Source organism: Lynx rufus, unplaced genomic scaffold, assembly GCF_022079265.1.
Source record: "Lynx rufus isolate CCGP_SWC_20201006 ecotype Redwood Valley unplaced genomic scaffold, mLynRuf1.p SCAF_9, whole genome shotgun sequence".
NCBI lineage: Eukaryota > Metazoa > Chordata > Mammalia > Carnivora > Felidae > Lynx > Lynx rufus.
Genome location: NW_025814897.1, coordinates 90320155 through 90342152, shown reverse-complemented (window position 1 = coordinate 90342152; position 21998 = coordinate 90320155). Strand labels below are relative to the sequence as shown.

General features: G+C 41.4%; 1 protein-coding gene across 1 annotated transcript; it reads left to right on the top strand.

The window, feature by feature from the left end:
- Positions 1-4123: 4123 nt before the first annotated feature.
- Positions 4124-21753, top strand: TRAF6 (TNF receptor associated factor 6). Its single transcript, XM_047071324.1, has 7 exons — positions 4124-4290; positions 7807-8124; positions 11991-12141; positions 15227-15385; positions 16812-16883; positions 18881-18958; positions 20447-21753. Exons 2-7 carry the CDS (start codon positions 7829-7831, stop codon positions 21314-21316), a joined length of 1626 nt encoding a protein of 541 aa, XP_046927280.1. The 5' UTR covers positions 4124-4290; positions 7807-7828; the 3' UTR covers positions 21317-21753.
- Positions 21754-21998: the final 245 nt, after the last annotated feature.

The following is a 21998-nucleotide window of genomic DNA, read 5'->3' as shown; positions in this document are numbered from 1 at the left end:
TGTTATAACATTAAAGTAGACTTTTCAGAAAGTTAAACACCAGATTACCATATAAATATAGAATGAACACATGTCTAAGATTTAATTCAAACTATTAATGAAAGAATAGTTAAGATAATAAAGCTGGTGCAAAGAAGACTTAGAGAAGCAGAGATTTTATACAGTTGGTCAAAGGAATGCTGAAATGAATTCGCCTGCTTACTTGATACAAAATTGGTTAACATCCTATTGTGCATTAACCTCTGGAGTTACATTTTTTTTGATAATTTTTTTTAAATTTTTTTTTCAATGTTTTTTATTTATTTTTGGGACAGAGAGAGACAGAGCATGAATGGGGGAGGGGCAGAGAGAGAGGGAGACACAGAATCGGAAACAGGCTCCAGGCTCTGAGCCATCAGCCCAGAGCCTGACGCGGGGCTCGAACTCACGGACCGCGAGATCGTGACCTGGCTGCAGTCGGACGCTTAACCGACTGCGCCACCCAGGCGCCCCTGATAATTTTTTTAATGTTTACTTATTTTTGAGAGAGAGAGTGTGTGTGAACAGGAGAGAGGCAGAAAAAGAGGGAGATGCAGAACCCAAAGCAGACTCCAGGTTCCAAGCTGTCAGCCCAGAGCCTGATGTGAGGCTCAAACCCAAGAACTGTGAGATCATGACCTGAGCCCAAGTCGGACGCTCGACTGACTGAGCCACCCAGGCGGACAGAAATCTGGTTTTAACTGGACAGAAATCTGGTTTCTGGAAACCAGAAACCAGTGTCTATCTGGTTTCTAATCAAATAATAAACAGCAAAGTCAAACATAGGCAAATTCTCTGATGTAGATAAAGAGTTATTAGGCAAACATGTTTAAAAATGACACTGAAAGGACATGTAGCCCTCCTTCTGCTTTATTTCAAGTTTTGGATGATGTTTCTTAATAGTAATTTTTAAAAAATGTGTCCAGAGAGAATGTACCAAGGGAAGCCATAAGGTATCATTTATCTTGATGAATTAACCTGACTCTCAGCTGTCAGTTCAAAAACTGATTTTTTCCACCCAGAGTGCCTGCACATTAACTCAGCTCATGGCAAACAAATCTAAACATCAGACAAAAGCAATTCATTTACATTGAAAATACAACTCACAAATAGATCAGATACTGACCTCCTCTGGCTGGTACATTCTTTCCCTCAAGGAAAGCAATAAATTGGGTCAACTTATCATCTCAACATTGCTTGAACAATGGAAATTGTTGCTTGAACAAGGAAAAAACTTGTCCCAATGCATTGGACACTCACCCATCATTTCCCGCTCTCCCAAATGAATAAAAAAAAAAAGGAGATCCCCTCCTCTCCCCAAGAGTAGAAAAAAATGAGCGTACCCACAAAATGTCTGGGTTCTGGCCTGGGATTTGGGAAGAGGGTAGAGAAGAAGGGCAAGTATTTTTCGTGCCTGCTAGTAGACTGGCTTTACCAAAGAAAACTCATTGCCATAATGACTTTTTAAAATTTGTTTTTCTTAGTAATCTCTACACCCAATGTGGGGCTTAAATCAGAAATCCTGGGATCAAGGGTCTCATATTGCTGTGAATGAGCCAGCCAGGTGTCCCTGCCATAGACAATTTTGGGAACTTCTAATTGAAGGCAGGTTCAAAATTAAACTTCTGTCTCCTAGTGGCTCAGAGTCTGCTCTCAACCTGGACAGTAGACTGAGCCAAGTGCACAGCCCCAGAGCCTGTTATTAGTGTCTGAAGTTTCTCCAGAAGCCTTCCCATACACATCTACCTGTCCACACACCTCACTCACTTCCCTCTGTGCTCCCCATGACCTACCCTCACTCCTCACTACTTACTCTCAACCTTGTTATGAGAACTTTCCCTTATTTTGGTGGAATGGGGGTGGGAGGAGCAAGAAGGGAGAAATGATGGGGTTATCCTGAAACTTATACTCAAAGTGTATTCCAAGGCCGGAATCTTCTGTTGGATAACATTCCTTCATATGCTCCTTTGGCTTTGTTTAGCCACTGTTAGCAATCATGAAACCGGTCAATAGGTAACTGCCTCTACAACTCAACGATTAATGACATCAGGCCATTTCCAAAATTCCTGCCTTTGAAAATGGACAGCTAGGGGGAGATTGGACCCAGGGCACCTCCTCCCCCAAACAGAACGTACATGGGAAATGCCACGCTGGATCTCTGACCTTTTTCTAGGTTCCATCTCATCTAATTCCTCTTCTGATTGATTGATTCATTCTTGATCTGTAATTTTATCAAAGGTTAATCTATCTACTTTCTTGCTCTTCCTGCTTCTGGCATGAGAAAGAATCTGACTGTAAGGTGCCTCTACCCACATTGCAGATACCAGATTGCATCTCTTCCCTAAATATGGTCGCCCTAGATGATATCATTCAGGTGATTCGAAACACTTTATGTGGTGGTTGCTCAAAAATTTACAACTCCAGATCTGATCTCTCCCTCAAGCTTCAGAGGCCTTACTTCCACAGCTTACTAAAAGTCTCTAATTACATACTAGCAAACAATTTACGCCTCAGCAGGTCAAACATGGAACTCCTGATTCTTTCCTTTCCCAACCTGGTCCTCTTTCATTCTTCCCCATCCACTCAGTTGCTCGTCAAAAATATCACAGTCCTTTGTTATCACCAGCTCACACCCAATCAGCAAGTTTTATGACATGGCTGTCTCCCTCTAAAATGTATCCAGAATCTGCCCACTTCTAATCACATCCACTGCTACCCACCAGTTCAAGTCGCTGTCTTTCCTGGATGACTGCAGTCTTTCTTTTCCCCCTACCTCTTGTTTCCGTCCTTGTCCTTACTCTTCATAAAGCAGCCAGAGTGATTCCCATACATGACATCATATCCCTTCTCTCCTTATAAATCTCCTTTGCATGGATTACAAGACCCTGCCTGATCTAGCCCGCACCTGCCTTTCTGTCTTCACTTTTTACCACTCTCTAACTTAGTAGTCTTCTTTCCCCCCCCCCCACATGTCCTTTAAAAGTGATTTTAGGGGCGCCTGGGTGGCTCAGTCGGTTAAGCGTCCGACTTCAGCTCAGGTCACGATCTCACGGTCTGTGAGTTCGAGCCCCGCGTCGGGCTCTGGGCTGATGGTCCAGAGCCTGGAGCCTGTTTCCGATTCTGTGTCTCCCTCTCTCTCTGCTCCTCCCCCATTCATGCTCTGTCTCTCTCTGTCTCAAAAATAAATGTTAGGGGCGCCTGGGTGGCGCAGTCGGTTAAGCGTCCGACTTCAGCCAGGTCACGATCTCGCGGTCCGTGAGTTCGAGCCCCGCGTCGGGCTCTGGGCTGATGGCTCGGAGCCTGGAGCCTGTTTCCGATTCTGTGTCTCCCTCTCTCTCTGCCCCTCCCCCGTTCATGCTCTGTCTCTCTCTGTCCCAAAAATAAAAATAAAAAAAAAAAAACGTTGAAAAAAAAATAAATGTTAAAAAAAAAATTAAAAAAAAGTGATTTTAAAACTGTGCAACCACTACCCTATAATGCCTCCCCTTTGCAGAGCCACCTTTGCAGAGGTGGATGAAAATCTTTTGTTTATCTCCTGCAAAGTGCTTGTTACATTGCTTTGACGTTTGCTTCCAGTTAAACAGGGAATTCAAAATAGCTTTCTCATGACAGTGACAGAAAAGAGGATGATGTCATTGGCAGCAGTTTCAGAGAAATGTTTAATATATGGGCTTGACTCCCTCGGACTGGTTGAAGGAGAAGGACCAGATGATAAAAGAGCGTTCTAAGTACCTTGGAAACTTCCTTGGCAAGGAGGGTGGAGCTGGGGAGCTATTTAAGAATTCCCGAAGGTCAAGTGATCTAAGCCCATTTGGGGTTTTCTCCTGCTTGGATAGGGAAGCTATAAAAACACACCACCACCACACACACCAGTTCAGGACTGCGGTGCAAGGAATTCCCAGATGGATACCTATCCAAGCGGCAAAGGAGTCCCAGGTGGAGTGCACGAGACCCACAGCTGGCCCTGCCCCGCGCCTGCGCCGAAGCCAGCGCGCCCGTGGAGGACCGCCTCCAGGGGGAGCCCCACCCCGGCTCGGCCGCTCTGTCCCCGCCCCCGCCCGATCCCCGCCCCTCGCTGCCCAGGGCAAGCAGAGAAGGCGGAAGTAGGGGCGTCCGCGGCTGGGGCTGGGGCTCCGGGCGGCCCGGGGTCGCGGCCGAAGAGGCCTTCGGGTGGAGAGATTGGCGTGCAGGCAGTCTCAGCTCGGAGTGAGGAGTCTTGGCGGAGCGGAGTCGTGCGGCCGGGTGGAGTCGGCGGCCCAGCGGACGGGAGCGGTGAGTCTTTCTCGGACGTCTCCTCCCAGTGGCCGCGGCCTCTCTTCCCAGAGGTTGCCGACGCCGCCCCCTCTCCCGTTTCTCACTGGTTGGGGTCGCCGCGCCCTATCCTCTTGCTTCCCCGAGGTTAGGGAGGCCGCCCTTTGTCCCCTCGCTCCCCAGAGGTAGGGCAGGCCGCTCTCTGTCCCCTCGCCGCCCCCTCTCCACTCACCTCTGCTCCCCCTGCTTGTGGGGGCCTCGTCATTCCATCCTCCGACGGGAATCCCGCGCCCTCTTCCTTAGCCCTGCCTCTCTGCACCCCGCGTATTCCCCTTCCCAGAAAAGGACATCGCCTCCTGGATTTTCCCGTCCCTCCGAGTTGTTACCAGCTTTTTTAAAAAGGGGGGTGGGGGGGACCTTTTAAGTTCCCACCGTTTTCTGTCACTGTCATGGGAAAGCTGTTTTCAGGTTCCCTGTTGAACTCGATAGACATCCCAGGCAGAAAGTAAAAGAAAAAAAAAAAAAAAGGTTCAGATGACACGAATGTTTTCTCCCCCGCCCCTGCATTCGGCAGTGGTAGCGATTGTTCCAGACGCGGAGTTGATAAAGCTGTTCCTAGTGTTTGGTTTTAGGGGAACTCCAGTTAAGAGCTAGGACTGTCTTGAATGTGAACAGAAAGCACCTAAAGTATGAGCAGCTTGAATGTATAGCCTTGGCGTGTTTCTCCAGAGAACTTGTTACTAATGTCTTGCTACACGGGCGTAGAAACGAGAAAAACTTGTAAAGAAAATCTGAATGTTGGCCTTGTGAACCTGACCACTGCCATATTATCCGCTCCCCTGTGATTACTGGGGAAGATAGAAGAGGTTTTTCTGATTTTGAGGTTGGGGTGGCCTTTTTGTGATTCAAGGAAGGAATGTGTGTGTGTTTCATTCAGGCACTGGTTGCCCTTATCATGAGCAGGGTGTCAGTCTTCATTCATTATATTCTCAGTAAGTCAGAAGTGTAAGGGCGAGGTCTTTGCAGTTTGGGCTACTTTGATTTCAAAAGAAGTTGTTCAAATCCTTGCCTCCAGAAGGAAAATCGTTCGTGCCTAGGAAGGGGAATCCCTCTTGAATTTATATTCAAAATTAAGACGTAACGGTGGACTATTTTGCAGCACTTCTTGGTCATTGCAGGACATTTAACAAGTCTTTGCATTTTAGGAATAGATTTTAAAGAGGTGGTGAATAGTTCTGTTTCTGAAGCTAGTAGCAGATTAAAGGTACTTGCTCAGTATTTTGCTTTATATCATTTTACTTCATAGGAGTTCTGTATTTCGCCATGAATGAATTTTCCATTGACTTAAAATGGACCGATTCGAGACCTACCATGTTGATTTCTTTATCTTAGAACCTTTCTCCTTAGCACCTGTTGATCTTAGAGGAGCACATTTTTGTGCATCACCATACTACACCTGTCCCTTGCCTAAGATATTTAACAGTATACTCTTTGGATTATAATATATACCCAGATACCATGGATGTAAGCCATGATTTATGACAAGGCCGTTTTCAATATTTATTCACTTTGCAGTAAAAATAAGTGGTTGCATCCCACAATATTTAATTAAGGCAGTGCTTTGTCAAAAGTTCAGAAATAATAGAGGTAAAAATCAGTGAATCACTGAAGTAGTAACTGGTAAAAGTTTATTGTACACACCAAAATACTTCTGCAAACTAGGAGTAGCCAAACCAAAACATGGAATGAGGCCCAGGATATTGTTATAAAGCAGCTTACATAGTGAGAAGGCCATGACTGTGTATTCCTAACAGTAATTGGTTATAATATTAGAATTTTTTTTAATGCTAGGGAATTGGTCAGTGGATGCTTCGTATGAATGTTGGGAAACAATTCAAGTATTACCTGTAACTTACTAGCAAGTTACTTAACCCTTTTATGCTCCATAGTTTCCACTTTGATAAAATGGGGACAATAAAATTATTAAATAAAATTACTGTATAGAGCTGCACATAATAATAACTCATTCTTTCAGGCACAGTTCAAGTGCCTTGCACATATAATGCATTTAATCCGCAGTAATTCTGAGGTGGATTCTGTTATTATCCCCATTTATAGATGAGGAAACTGAAGCATAGAATGTTACCTAACTTGTTCAGGTCATACATCAAATGATGGAGAAGAGAGTGAAACCCAGATCGTTAAATTCCAGTACCTAAGCTTCTCATCACTTCACACACTGTCTCTCTAGCCAGAACAGTGCCTCCTCCTTTGTAGATCTTTTTGAGAAGAAGAAAAAGGTATCTGTAGTCGTAAAAAGATGCAGGATTACTGTCTTAACCCAGTGTTTGGCATAGTGGCAGCCAGGATTTTCATAGGAGAATGAAGCAGGCAGGGGGATAATTGTCTACCATATTGACTAGAGGCTTACAGTAGTTTCTAGAACTATAGCATATGTTAGCAGTTTCCCTCAGGTGTAATTATCTACAACAGAGACTTGGTTACATAGGCTGTGAGTTGCTTTTAGACATTAGCTTATACTTCATAAATACTATAATGGTTTAGAATTTAAAGGTTTCCCACCTACCCGTGAAAGCAATAGTTTTCCTTAGGCAGATGAAACCTCACGTGTTTTTCCAGTCATTGATAATGAGACACAGTCACTTGATCTGACTGAAGGCAGAAGGACATACACGTATATATTTTTAATTCCATTTTTTCTACGTAATAGAAATCCCCACACTGAATATTTAGAAATACTTGGAGAATTTTAAATCTAGAAGAAACCAAGATCCAAATTGTTAGGTTGCCCCAAATCACGCATCTAGTAGGGCAGGTGATCACTTGATTCCTCGTTTAGTGCTCTTCCTTGCAGTGCTTGCTGGTCACACCATGCTCTTCGGTTTAGGATACTTGAAGGAACTTCCGTAGCATAATTCAGTTCTTCAGTAGATGCTTAATGAATACCGATTATGTGAAAGATCTTGTGCTAAGTACTGAGGATATAGAAATTCTTGACTTCAGTGACAGGAAACAGACATATAAGCAGATAATTATGATAGAGCTAAGCTTTACAGTTGAGGTGCTTCTCTTCTGTTAACTTCGTATTCTCTCTTTCTCCTAGATCATGGACTCCTTAGCTCATTATAAAATCATAGTCATGGGGCGCTTGGGTGGCTCCGTTGGTTAAGCGTCTGGCTTTGGCTCAGGTCATGATCTCATGGTTTCTGGGTTCGAGCCCCACGTCGGGCTCTGTGCTGACAGCTCGGAGCCTGGAGCCTGCTTCGGATTCTGTGTCTCCCTCTCTCTGTGCCCCTCCCCTGCTCGCACTCTGTCTTTCTCAAAAATATAAAAAATATTTTTAAAATAAGAATCGTAGTCATGAAGCAAAACTCAAAGAACTTGGAAAGTCTTCTGTGAATAACGTTAACTTAGCTAATGCATATCAACCGAAAGGTGAAGTGTACAGGTAGGCTATGGCATACGTGTGTGCCTGTGTGCACATGTTAATGCATTCTTTTCTCATTGTTCCTACAGAGCGGTTGATAATTACGTTACTATGAGTCTGCTAAACTGTGAAAACAGCTGCGGATCCAGCCAGTCTGAGAGTGACTGCTGTGCCGCCATGGCCAGCTCCTGTAGCGCTGCGGCGAAAGATGACAGTGTGAGTGGAACTGCCAGCACGGGGAACCTCTCCAACTCTTTCATGGAAGAGACCCAGGGGTATGACGTGGAGTTTGACCCGCCCCTGGAGAGCAAGTATGAGTGCCCCATCTGCCTGATGGCTCTCCGGGAGGCAGTGCAGACACCGTGCGGCCACAGGTTCTGCAGAGCTTGCATCATCAAATCAATAAGGTACGTAAGTGTCAGAGCCGTGTCCTGTAACGGAGCCAAGCACAGACAACATTATCACCTAGAACACAGGCCCTTCTGGGGCTAGTCTTACACATAACAAGTTACTTAGGGAAAAGAACACTGGACAGCAAGTGGAGAAATTTAGATTCTTATTTCAGTTTCTCCTGCGGTGGGAAAAGTAACTGCTGTCTTGTCGCCTCCTGACCCTCAGGTAAATAAACAGGTAAATCAGCTACTTCTACTTAAAACACTTCTGTTGCACACTAGGAGGTGAGTCTCTATGCTCTAAGAAAATAATATAAAATAAATGTACCTTAGGGGCACCTGGCTCGCTCAGTTGGAATGTGCAACTCTCAGTCTTGGGGTTGTGGGTTTGAGCCCCACATTGGGTGTACGGATTACTTAAAAATAAAAGCTTATAAAAAAAATAAATGTACCTTAAATGATGATGCTACTAGAATCTGACAGTCTCAATCATACAAGGAATGCTACTCTTAAGTGATCAGTTATTTTAGTAGCCCTGTAAAATTGTGTTACCTGGTGCCTATAGACAACTGTAAAATCACCAGTATTTTTATTTTTTATTTTTTTAAGTTTCTATTTATTTATTTGAAAGAGAGAGAGAGCAAGCACGAGCAGGGGCGGGAGGGAGGGAGGGAGAGAGAGAGAGAGAGAGAGAGAGAGAGAGAGAGAGAGAATCCCAAGCATGCTATGCATTGTCAGTGCAGAGCCAGACATGGGGCTCGAACTCACAAATCTCAAGTGAGATCACGACCTTAGCCCAAATCCAGGGTCAGACGCTTAACAGACTGGGAGATTCAGGCACCCATAAATGACCACTAGTTTTAAGGGAAGTATTAGTTGATGGCTGTACCTTCATAATACACCTAAAATCGAACTCCTTCTCATTGCCTCCACTGCTATTGCCAGCTGAATCACCATCAGCCATCACAGGCCTCTTGCTTCTACCCTTGCCTTCTTCCAGACTGTTCTAAATAAAACCTGGTAAAATAAGTAGGATGATGTCATCTCTGCTAAGAATATGGCATCAGGTCATCTGGGATGATAGGCTCAGTCCATTTGCTGACTGCCTCTCTGCTACGCTCCCCTTCCTTCCACCATTCATTCTGCTATTTCTTGGACATGTCAAGTGTGCTCTTGCCCTGGGGAGTTGGCTTTAACTCTTCTCTCTGCTTGGAGCCCTCTTACTTCAGCTGACTGCTTAGCTGACCCTTCCCTTCCTCCAGTGTGGCTCACATCTCACCTTCTCACAGGTACCCTGGCGACCCTATTTATACCACAGCATGCCTACCTTCCTCCACACTCCCAATGTCCCTTACCTACTTTTCTTTTTTCCTTAGCAATTTCCATCCTCTGAAATACCAGACAATTTGTTTGTTGTCTGCTGGTTTAACTGGAAGAAGGCTCCTTAAGAGCAGAGGTTGAGATCTGTTTTATTTCTTGATATTTTCTAAGTACCAAGAACAATGGCTGACACACAGTAGGTACTCAGTAAAACATGAGTAAATCATGGTTGCTTTAACCAAATGAAGGTGTATGGGATTTCCACAGGTGATTCAAGTTCATCTCCTGAGAAATAGATACATTTTACTATAATTCAGAAGTAGATGGGAATATTTCTAGGTGACTAAGGAGTTCTATTCAGAGCAAAAATATTGGAAGAAGTGGGGGTATTTTATGTTCTTCAGTAAATATCTAGTTATATTGGTAAAATCATTCTTAAGCTGACTATTCACTAGTCTTCAAGTTTTTCTCTTTCAACTTTTAAATTAACTTTGCTATAAAACTTGAATTTGGGATAACTACATCCATTTTTGGGACTTGGCTTAATTTAAGTTAGAAGGGAACATGTGGCTTGTATCACTTTTTGAAAAAGATGTGTCACCCATTATTGAATTGCTAAGGTCTGTTTAGGGCAGGTTTTCTTATCCTCCTCACTTTCTGTTTTGGGCCAGAGAACTTTTGTCATGGGAAGTTATTGTAGGATGATTTAGCAGCATGCCCAGCCTCTGCTCATAGATGCTGTGGTATCTCCGTCCTCCCTAGCTCTGAGACCCAGAGTGTCTCCAGATATTGCCAAATGTCCCATAGAGGACAGAATTGTCCTGGTTGAAACCACTGGTTTAGAATATACACGAGAATGATGTTAAAGGCTCAATTTTCTGTTGTTGTTTATTATGATTCTTATCTATATTGTATGTAGGTAACAAAAATGGATTGTTGATTCTCCTATAGGTAGAAATGTATAGTATTTTACCAAGTGTCATGCATCCCAGGAAGGTAACGAATCTTTAGCAGTTTTTTAATAGCAAAATATTCATGCAAGTAGTGGGACAGTGGTCTGAAAAGGAAGTAAAACCCACAAAAGGAAGTCTGAGCCTTTTTTTTTGTTTCTCTCTCCAAGTTAGAAATGACCACTTAGCTTTAACTCTAAAATTCTTAAAGAAACAGCTGTGAAATTTTTCATCTGTTATGGTCATTCAAGGAATCAAAATACATCTCAATCCAATTCCATTTCCATTTGGAGTGATTGCTGATGCTGTGGACAGTGGTTTCCAGTTTACTCTGTAAGATTGTTCTTATTTTCTTTTAGTCATCCGTCACTTAGGTTTGGGGCACCTATTTATTTCCTTTTTTTTTTTTTTTAAATGTTTTTATTTAATTTTGAGAGAGAGCATGTGCCCAGGAGCAGGGGAGGGGGCGGAGAGAGAGGGGGCAGGGGATCTGAAGCAGGCTCTGTGCTGGCAGCAGACAGCCCAGTGTGGTGCTCAAATTCACAAACTGTGAGATCATGACCTGAGCCAAAGTCAGACTCTCAACCAGCTGAGCCACCCAGGCACCCCTGAGCATCAACTTCTATGCTTATCAGAAAGTATTTGATAATGTAGTAACAGTATGCATTCTGAGACAGGCTCCATAAAGACCATGCTTCTCACCTTTACTGCTTCTAAGACATTTGACAGCAGACCCCATTTTTTTGCAGTTTTTTACCTGCCAAAGCAATTAGTGCTATCGGTTTATACATAGGAGCTGCTCAACAAATTTGTGAGTGATTGTCTAGCCTCCCCAACCTGCCACATTTTGTCAGTTAAAGGTTGAGACATCTCAGAAAGTTAAAAGGGAGTGGCAGACGACCAAGCTTCCTGGGGATGGCTTTTCCATCATAAGATCGAATAAACCACTGGGAATCAGGACATAGAGGTTCTCTAACTTGTACCGTGAACATAAAGGAAACCTTCTGTTGCCTGTGAGCCAGAGGATTGTTCAGAGTCAATCTAAAAATGTGGTCTGGTAGGGGTACTGCTAATTGGTTTAACTTTTACTTGTAACCGAGCAACACATTGTAGACATGTTAGCACGTGAGCAGCACATCGAGCTCTGTCTCACTAGTACCCGGTACGGCTGCTGACAGAACAGAAACCTGCCAGACTGCCAAATTCCCACCCTGAACTCTCATTTCAGCTCATGCCAGTCAAAATAAGATTTCATTCAAGTATTTTTTCTCGTTTTTTACTTAAAATCTATCCCCGAATCTAAAATCCCATAGTTTTTGATAGGTAATCAAAAATTGGTGCTAGTTGTATTCATTCAGTGAAGAACAATTGTTGAGCTGTCCACCGAAAGACAGTTTATTTTGGTGATATGCAATATAAGGTATTAAATTATTTTCCATAGGAAATAGTAAGTGGAGAATGTGTATGTGGCAAATGAAAGTTTGTGGGTTGTGTTTTCTTTTTTTTAGTTCTTTTAAATTTATTCAAGTTGTTAACATAAATTTTGTGTTTTCTAACGTTAACATTTGTTTAAATCTAATAAATGTATGTATCTTACTTGTTTTCTTTTAGGGATGCAGGTCACAAATGTCCAGTTGACAATGAAATACTGCTGGAAAATCAACTATTTCCTGACAATTTTGCAAAACGAGAGATTCTTTCTCTGATGGTGAAATGTCCAAATGAAGGTTGTTTGCACAAGATGGAACTGAGGCATCTTGAGGTATTAAAAATTATTTTCTAGCAGTTAGCATATATGCAAGGCAGTTCCTAGAGAATAGGCACTTTGCTGTGTCCCATCTGTGCCTAGCATATAGTGATTGGTTAATAAATTTTTGCTTATTATCCCGATTCTTTCATAATTGAATATAAATATAATTAGAAACCATAAATTTTTAACGACCTTTTTTTAAAATTTAGTTAATTTTTAAAATTTACGTCCAAGTTAGCTAGCATATAGTGTGACAGTGATTTCAGTAGATTCCTTAATGCCCCGTACCCGTTTAGCCCATCCCCCTCCCACAGCCCCTCCAGTAACTGTCTGTTCTCCATATTTAAGAGTCTCTTATGTTTTGTCTCCCTCCCTGTTTTTATATTATTTTTCCTTCCCTTCCCTTATGTTCATCTGTTTTGTATGGTAAAGTCACCATATGAGTGAAGTCATATGATAGTTGTTTTCCTTTGACTGACTAATTTTGCTTAGCATAATACCCTCTAGTTCCATCCACGTAGTTGCAAATGGCAAGATTTCATTCTTTTTGATTGCCGAGTAATACTCCATTGTATATACACCATATCATCTTTATCCATTCATCCATTGATGGACATTTGGGCTTCTTCCATACTTTGGCTATTGTTGATAGTGCTGCTATAAACATTGGGGTGCATGTACCCCTTTGAAACAGCACACCTGTATCCCTTGGATAAGTGCTTAGTAATGCAGTTGCTGGGTCATAGGGTAGTTCTATTTTTAATTTTTTGAGGAACCTCCATACTGTTTTCCAGAGTGGCTGCACCAGCTTGCATTCCCACCAGCAGTGCAAGAGATCTTCTTTCTCCACATCCTCACCAACATATGTTGTTGCCCAAGTTGTTAATATTAGCCATTCTGACAGGTGTGAGGCAGTATCTCATGGTTTTGATTTGTATTTCCCTGATGATGAGTGATGTTGAGCATTTTTTCATGTGTCGGTTGGCTATCTGGATGTCTTCTTTGGAGAAGTGTCTATTCATGTCTTTTGCCCATTTCTTCACTGGATTGTTTTTTGGGTGTTGAGTTTGATAAGTTCTTTATAGATTTTGGATACTAACCCTTTATCTGATACGTCGTTTGCAAATATCTTCTCCCATTCCATCGGTTGCCTTTTAGTTTTGCTGATTGTTTCCTTCACTGTGGAGAAGCTTTTTATTTTGATGAGGTCTCAGTAGTTCATTTTTGCTTTTGTTTCCCTTGCCTCTGGAGACGTGTTGAGTAAGAAGTTGCTGCAGCTAAGATCAAAGAGGTTTTTGCCTGCTTTCTCTTCAAGGATTTGGATGGCTTCCTGTCTTACATTGAGGTCTTTCATCCATTTTGAGTCTATTTTTGTGTATGGTGTAAGAAAGTGGTCCAGGTTCATCATTCTGCATGTTGCTGTCCAGTTTTCCCAGCACCACTTGCTGAAGAGGCTGTCTTTATTCCATTGGATATTCTTTCCTGCTTTGTCAAAGATTAGTTGGCCATACGTTTGTGGGTCCATTTCTGGGTTCTCTATTCTGTTCCATTGATCTGAGTGTCTGTTTTTGTGCCAGTACCGTATTGTCTTGATGATTACAGCTTTGTAAAACAACTTGAAGTCGTCTTTTTTTTTTTTTTAATGTTTATTTATTTTGAGAGAGAGAGAGACTGATCATGCACGCATGAGCAGGGGAGGGTCAGAGAGAGAGAGGGAGAGAGAGAATCCCAGGCAGGCTTACCACTGTCAGTGCAGAGCCCTATGCGGGGCTTGATCCCACAACAATGAGAGCATGACCTGAGCCAAAATCAAGAGTCAGGCGCACAACTGACTAAGCCACCCAGGTGCCCCGAAACCATAAATTTCTTATTCCATTTCCTGTGGCTTTGCCCCAGTGATAATAAGAAAGTCAGGGGTGCTTGGGTGGCTCAGTTGGTTAAGCATCTGACTCTTGGTTTCGGTTCATGTCATGATCTCGCAGTTTCATGGGTTTGAGCCCCAAGTCAGGCTCTCTCCCTCTCTCTGCTCCTCCTCCACTTTGCACTGTCTCTGTCTCTCTCAAAATAAATAAACTTAAAAAAAAAAATCTAGGATAATCTTATTAAAAGAAAAATCAGTATTCTACTACAAGTTTTTTAGGTGAACATTATCTGCAGTAAAACTGAGGAGCATAACAATTTTTTTTATTTAATTTTTTTAAATGTTTATTTTTGAGAGAGAGAGAGGGAGAGAGAGACTGTGAGCAGGGGCAGGGTAGAGAGAGGAAGGAGACAATCTGAAGCAGGCTCCAGACTGTGAGCAGTCAGCACAGAGCCCGTCACGGGGCTTGAACCCACAAACCGATCATGACGTGAGCTGAAGTCAGACACTCAACCAACTGAGCCACCCAGGTGTCCCAACACATATTAATATATTAACTTATATTTGAAATGCACATATAATCACCAACATCCAAAATATGTCTTGGGGCACATGGGTGGCTCAGTGAGTTAAACGTTGGACTTCAGCTCAGATCATGATCTCTCGGTTTGTGGGTTCGGGCCCCGTGTCGGGCTCAGGAAACTGAAATCAGAACCTGAGCCAAGATTAAGAGATGGGCACTTAACCCACTGAGCTTTGAAGGTGACCCAAAAGCATTTGCTTTTAAATTAAATAAGTCAGTTCTTAGCTTAGTTATTTTATAAGAAATTAAATATTGTTTATGTTCTATTTGAGATTAAGTGTTTAAAACATACTTGTAACTTGCCCCCCCCCCATAATTAGTTCCTTTTGAAGGAATGGTCCTTTTGACACAATATTCAATTGATCATCAGAAAATCTGACTTCTTTCCCTAATTGGATAGTTTTATTCAAGTTCAAGTTGCCTAATTGGATCCTTTTTGTTCAGGTTCAATTGTGAACTTGAGAATTCACATTCTTTGTATAAATAGTTCACAACCGTTATTTTTAAATTCTTTAAGGCCTTTATATGGTGTGTGTTAAAGCAGTCTCGGTAGCCATTTCTATAAAAGAGAACAGTACATTTTTGGAAGAGATTATTTTAGGAAATATCAAAAGATTGGCAAATATTAATCAATTATTTCTTTCTTATTATAGGATCACCAAGCACATTGTGAATTTGCTCTTATGAATTGTCCTCAGTGCCAGCGTCCCTTCCAAAAATGCCAACTTAATATTCACATTCTCAAGGAGTGTCCAAGGAGACAGGTTTCTTGTGTAAACTGTGCTGCATTGATGGCATTTGAAGATAAAGAGGCACGTACCAGCTTGGATTTGTTAATTTCCCTACTTCTTAAAAAAAAAATGTTAATATACATTTGAGGGTAAGAGATGAAGATGTTACTCCGAATCCGGGTCTCTGTGATCATTTGTGGGAAGCTTGATGTTTAAGAAAGAAGGTTCAGTAAACCAGTTAAGTAAGTGTAGGGTTTATACTTGTATATCTTTCTTAGAAAACATTGTTTATACGACGTAACCACTATAGTAGATCTGTGAGTAACACAAGCTTCTAGGAAAGACTTGCTAATCTACTTTCCTATGTGATATGTTTTTTTAATGACCAGTCTTGGATTAGAGACAAACAAGTAGAATGATTACTTTATCAGACTCACACTTTTCACTTTGAAAAGAATGGGTTGTTAAAACCTTTAGGGAGAATAAATTAAATTCCACAAAGTGTGTTCCTTTGGTGATAATTCATCGAGCTGTACACATGTAATGAATTCACTTTTCTGTACATGTTGCACTTCAATTAAAGTGTGTATCTTTAAAAAGAAACTTCATGGTGCTTGGCCACACCGTAACCATAGAACAGTTTTCCATTCAGAAACTGAGATGTGGAGAGGTTAAGTAATTTTATGTTAGTGTAGTCAGTGGCAAAGCTAGCACTGAGATCCTAGAACTGGATCCCTGTCTTATGTCTTTACTGAAATAACCTACTTCTAATTTATGTCTTTTTTTATAACTAATAAGATACTTCTTTAAACTTTATTTCTTATAAATTCATCTTGGTAATTTTTCCTACTTTCTTAGAAGATCAAGCATATTCATTAGGTTGATGAAATACTAAAAAAAGTCTGCTAACTTGCTAAAAATGTAGAAAGGTTTGAGGCATAATGAGAGCAAATTGATGTCTCTCTAAACTTCAGTAAATTAAATGGACTTAAACTGGAAGCTTAATGATTTCTCGGCATATCGACTGAACAGATCTATTGTATTCTGGAACACAGAGCTCTCCGTCTGGAGCACATGAGAACCTGGGCACTAAAGCCTCTTGCCGTAATAATACTTGTCTTCTTTTACCCTTCTTGAAAAGAGTTTTACCTAAGTCATCATGCGGCTATTTGAAATTTTTGGAAGGGGGCCTTTGGAGACTCCTAGTATTGGTAAATTTTGTCCAAACTAGTCATAGATGCTGTGCCTCGGTTCAAAAGTGGTGTAGAAGATTCTCTTATGTGTACTCATACTCTGTTAAAGAGCTGGAAGGCAAGATGGATCTCTCATTACTCCACTGGCAGAGGGAGGGCAAATAACCTTTGTATATCATTCTTACATTTTTGTTTTGCACAAACTGAGGTCCTTAGTTTGTTTATAGTGAAAGAATTACTTTTTATAAAAATAGACTGTTCTTACTTTTTCAGATTTTCTCATGCTTTTTACATATTTTTTTAATAAAATTTAGATCCACGACCAGAACTGTCCTTTGGCAAATGTCATCTGTGAATACTGCAATACCATACTCATCAGAGAACAGGTATAATGATTCCCTTTCCTAAGTTAATATTTCCATCAGATGAAGTAAACAAGTTAGGTTTTCAATTAAAAATTTAAGTCAGTAAAGCACAATGAATATAGGTTGAAGAAGTATTAAAACTGAAAAAATTTTCATGTAAACTAATACAGTACTTTCAGAAAGAACAAAATATTCAGCTGTAAGTACTTAAAATTCCTGTCATTAACATAATACCCATGTTTATGTGTTTTCTTAAAAATTCCCACCAAACCCAGGTACTTGTCAGGTAAAAATAAGAAAATCTCCATGTAAAGAAAGAAAACTCTTTGAGAAATACATACTTGTACGCTGTGAAATAAGGATCTTGGGTCTGCAGAGAGAACAGAGAGAAAGAGTGAGAGAACAGTGAAATAGAAGAAAGCAAACCTGGTCAGTAGCAGAGCACTACTTGTAGCTGTAGGCCCTGAGAAATGTTGGGACATTTTGAGATTTCCAGGATTGGTAGCGCCTCTGTCATTTGTGCTATAGGTCACTAATGGGCATCATCAGAAGTAGTAGTTATAGTAGAACGCTGTACATTTGTATTAATAGAGAAAGGAAAATTCCATCTGAGTACTATCTTTTGACATTTGGAGAGTTTACCCACAAAATATGAATATTAGGCACTAAATATTTACACACCCATGAAATCTGCAAACCCAAAGATCATAATTGATTACCTTACTAAGTAGCAGCAAGCAAACCAAGTTTAGTCAGTTGACTAAACTTTTCCATTTGTTTTTTAACAGTCTTTTAGTTTCTTTCCCAACAAAGCCTTAATTTGAAGGTGTTAAACTTCTTTTTGCTTATGAAGTCTCACCTCCTTAGTTTTTGTTTTCTCTGTTTTAATATTTAATATGTATCACATATTAAACCCAGTAAAAATAAAACAATGTAGGAAAAAACTCTAGCTTAAGAGAGAAAACCTAGGTTTTGATTTTGGCTGTGCCACTAACCTGCCCACTGATCTCTGACGAGAAAGTTGACCTTCTAGATCAGGAATCAGCAAACCAACACACCAGCCAGTCTGGCCTACTGCTCGTTTTTGTAAATACATTTTATTGGAACACAGCCATGCCCGTGTGTCTGTGTGTTGTATATGGCTAGTGTACCACAGTGGTAAGTTGAGTTGAGTACTTGGGACAGAAACCATAAGGCCCACAACGCTGAAAATATTTATTATGCGTCTCATTACACAACATTTTGTAGACTGCTGTCCTAGACTATACAACATGAAGGATTGGAGTAAGTGGTCTCAAAGGTCATTTCTGATTGAAGTATCTATGAGGAGAGCCAAACTAAATTTCTAAACGGAATTTGGTACCACTTTCAAAGAACATAATTTTGCATAATGGGTGTCACCTTGAAGAATGTGTTTTAGAGTCCCCAAGTCAAAGGCTGTGACTTTCTTTAAAACTGTTATTAATGTGCTTTAAAATACCTTCTAACATCTGCATCTTCCCATGGTAATCAAGGCATGCCCTGGTTAAAAAAAAGTAAGAGGACATATGAGACAGTCATGAGGGAAATAATGGGTGCAGCCAGTGGTGTCAGTGCATAGTCCCTATTAACTGGTCCATGCAGTTAACTGGTCCCTATTAAATGGCCTGGACCACAGCAGTCCTTGAGTTTGCAGTTGTAGTTGACATTAGAAGATGTTTTTTCTCTGAAGTGTCCCTAGAGGGCGTTCGTTTCCCAGCAATAGAAACAAACTCGTTATCTGGAATTTTGAGCGATTTGGGGGGATGGTATGAGATGTTGCTATTTCCTTTCTCTGTGACTTTGGAAGTAAATACTAATCTTTGTGGGCTACACGCTTTCTGTTGTAACCACTCAACTCTGCATTATGCAAAAGCATCCATAGACAATACATGATTTTGTTTAGATGAAATGTAAATCTTTATTTCAAATGTGATCTCATCAAACTAGAACATGACATGCAAGGAAAACCATTTTTTAACCTTTGTTTTGATTTTCAGATGCCTAATCATTACGACCTGGACTGTCCTACAGCCCCAATTCCATGCACATTCAGTACTTTTGGTTGCCATGTAAAGGTAAAGCTTGTTGTTTCTTCTTTAATTATTGAATACCGATGAAGAAAATTCTGTTACATAGTGGATTTGAGAGTACCAGTGGACAGGGAGATGACTGGCATGCACTGTTGTATGAGTTTGGAGCTCCAAACAGAAACTGGGACCCAGGATATTGATGGGATGCCTGATGGTGATGGAAGGTGCGATTGAGATCATAGAGTGAGTGTGTACAGGAAGGAGAAGCAGACCGTCATAGGAATCGTGAACAAACTGTATTAGAAATTGGAGGAGATGGTATGGTTATGTTCTCCAAAAAATTAGTTTCAAGACTAATGATCAGTTGTGTCATGTTTGAGATCGATGATTATTGTAAGTCATTCTTTCTGGAGAGTACAACTATGTTTTTGCTTTTCCATTATACTTTTTTTGTCTGACTTTTTTACAATAAGCATGCATTTAGTAATTTTAAGAATAAAAAGAAGAGGGCCGCCTGGGTGGCTCAGTTAAGCCTCGACTCTTGGTTTCAGATCACGATCTCGTGGTTTTGTGAGTTCAAGTCCAGCGTCAGGCTCTGTGCTAGCAGCACGGAGCCTGCTTGGGATTCTCTCTCTCCGTCTCTCTGCCCCTCCCCACTCACACTTCTCTGCCTCTCTCAAAATAAATAAACTTAAAAAAAAAAAGAAAAAGAGGAAATGATATATGCCGAGATTACATTTCGTGAGAGGATTCTGTATGTGTGCGTAGAGAAAAAGACTTAAAGGAAATGTATCAAAATGTTAATGGTAGTTAGGTGAGATAATAGGGAACTTTCATCTTGGTCGTCTATATTTTGTTTTTCTATAATATACACAAATTGCTTTTATAATAAAAGTTACCATAAGTATTTTTTCATGTAACAGGATGTTCTTGACGACCTAAGAAGAGTGTGGAGACAGGGAAGATTATACTTTGCAGTAGATTTATAAAATAAATGACTTGGGGACAGTGCAGACGGACTGCTCTTGGTCGTAAAAGAAAGAGGGAGAAAATGGTATTAGCTAAAGAGAGACGTGAGATCAATAGAGAGGTGTGCCTTTTTTTCAGTAGGAAAGACTAATTGGAGGGAAGGGTCAGGGGGAGAGAATGAAGATAAAGGAAAAGGGGCATGACTGAGCAAAACCTCTGAGGTGTTGAAAATGCGAGTGCCAGCAAGAGCCCAGGTGAAGCATTAATGTTGGGCAAGCAGAGCGTCGTCTCTGAGTCAGATGAATGGGTATGGATCCTGATACTTCCGTAGGTGGGAGGGAGGTTTATCTGAGTGAAAGGTGAGAGTATTTGGCACATAGCCTCACTTTTCCAGTGGATGAAAAGATAAGATCGTCTCACTAGGTCAAGAATTTGTTGAAGAAGATGGTAGGGGACTGAGGGAAGTGATGACATTACTTAAAAACCTTTTATTTGGCTTGGCTAGGTCCCTTCCTAGTCCTCACAGTATCTAGTCCCAACCTAAGGCTTGTGCTTGGTTTTTAGATGCAGAGGAATCACTTGGCACGCCACCTGCAAGAGAATACCCAGTCGCACATGAGAATGTTGGCCCAGGCTGTTCAGAGTTTAAGCCTTGCGTTACCTCCTGTACCTCAGTGTGATATGCCTCCATACGATTCTTCCTCTGCGTCCCGGGTTTCCACTGGGTGTCACCCAGAGGTCCAAAATTTCCAAGAAACCATTCAGCAGTTAGAGGGTCGCCTTGTAAGACAAGACCATCAAATCCGAGAGCTAATTGCTAAAATGGAAACTCAGAGCATGTACGTAAGTGAGCTCAAACAAACGATTCGAACCCTTGAGGACAAAGTTGTTGAAATAGAAGCACAGCAGTGCAATGGGATTTACATCTGGAAGATTGGCAACTTTGGGATGCATTTGAAATCTCAAGAAGAGGAGAAACCTGTTGTCATTCATAGCCCTGGATTCTACACAGGCAAACCCGGGTACAAACTGTGCATGCGCCTGCACCTTCAGTTACCGTCGGCTCAGCGCTGTGCTAATTACATATCCCTCTTTGTGCACACAATGCAAGGAGAGTATGACAGCCACCTCCCTTGGCCCTTCCAGGGTACAATCCGCCTTACAATTCTTGATCAGTCTGAGGCACCTATAAGGCAAAACCATGAAGAGATCATGGATGCCAAACCAGAGCTGCTTGCCTTCCAGAGACCCACAATCCCACGGAACCCAAAAGGTTTTGGCTATGTGACTTTTATGCATCTGGAAGCCCTGAGACAGAGAACCTTCATTAAGGACGATACTTTATTAGTGCGCTGTGAGGTCTCTACCCGCTTTGACATGGGTAGTCTCCGGAGGGAGGGTTTTCAGCCACGAAGTACTGATTCAGGGATGTAGCATCCCTGCATGTGTTTAAAAAAAAAAAAAAAAAAGCTGTCTGGAGAAAGCCGTCTTTCCTTGCCTTGTTCTCAATAATACGCAAACAAAAAAAGAAGTGGAAAGACATTGTACCCAGCAGCGAATGCTATTACTGAGGTCACTTACCGCTTCTTCCCGTTACAGATCTCGGAAGTGGTTTTTCCCTTGGAACCTACATGTTCCACAGTTTCACAAAGACTGGAGTGCCTGTGGCATATTGCAGCGGCTGTCTGTCTGTCTGTCAGTCAGTATACCTCTTTGTTGCACTTCATGGGCTTTTTTTGCTCCAGTGTGTTTTATTGTCAAAAAGCCCAGGGTTGGAGTAGTAAAGCTCAAACCTTTTAATAATAATGGACATTCCTTAAAACTTCAGCTTATTTTTATATTATATGTAATATATTAAATTTGAGAATCACTACTGCCTCGTGCTGGTGCCAGCGAGAATTATTACTCTGGAGCTGAGTTCTCATTTATTTGACCTTCAGATTTCAGATTTCAGAGGATCTGAACCTTAATCCTTGGAAAGTTTAAGTTCTCATTTACTCCGTTTCCCCCCCACCCCCGGGGTGCGACTAAGGATATTCAGAAACTAGTTTAAACCCCAGGTATAACCTTACCTATTTAGTGCAGACATGTCTGTTGAATAATTCTTATTTGTTTC

Bases quoted from the DNA above. Each gene is read 5' to 3' on its own strand.
- TRAF6 (XM_047071324.1), top strand. From the start codon at position 7,829: ATGAGTCTGCTAAACTGTGAAAACAGCTGCGGATCCAGCCAGTCTGAG. The intron at 8,125-11,990 runs GTACGTAAGTGT...GTTTTCTTTTAG, and splicing joins TGCATCATCAAATCAATAAG to GGATGCAGGTCACAAATGTC. The intron at 16,884-18,880 runs GTATAATGATTC...TTTGATTTTCAG, and splicing joins CCATACTCATCAGAGAACAG to ATGCCTAATCATTACGACCT.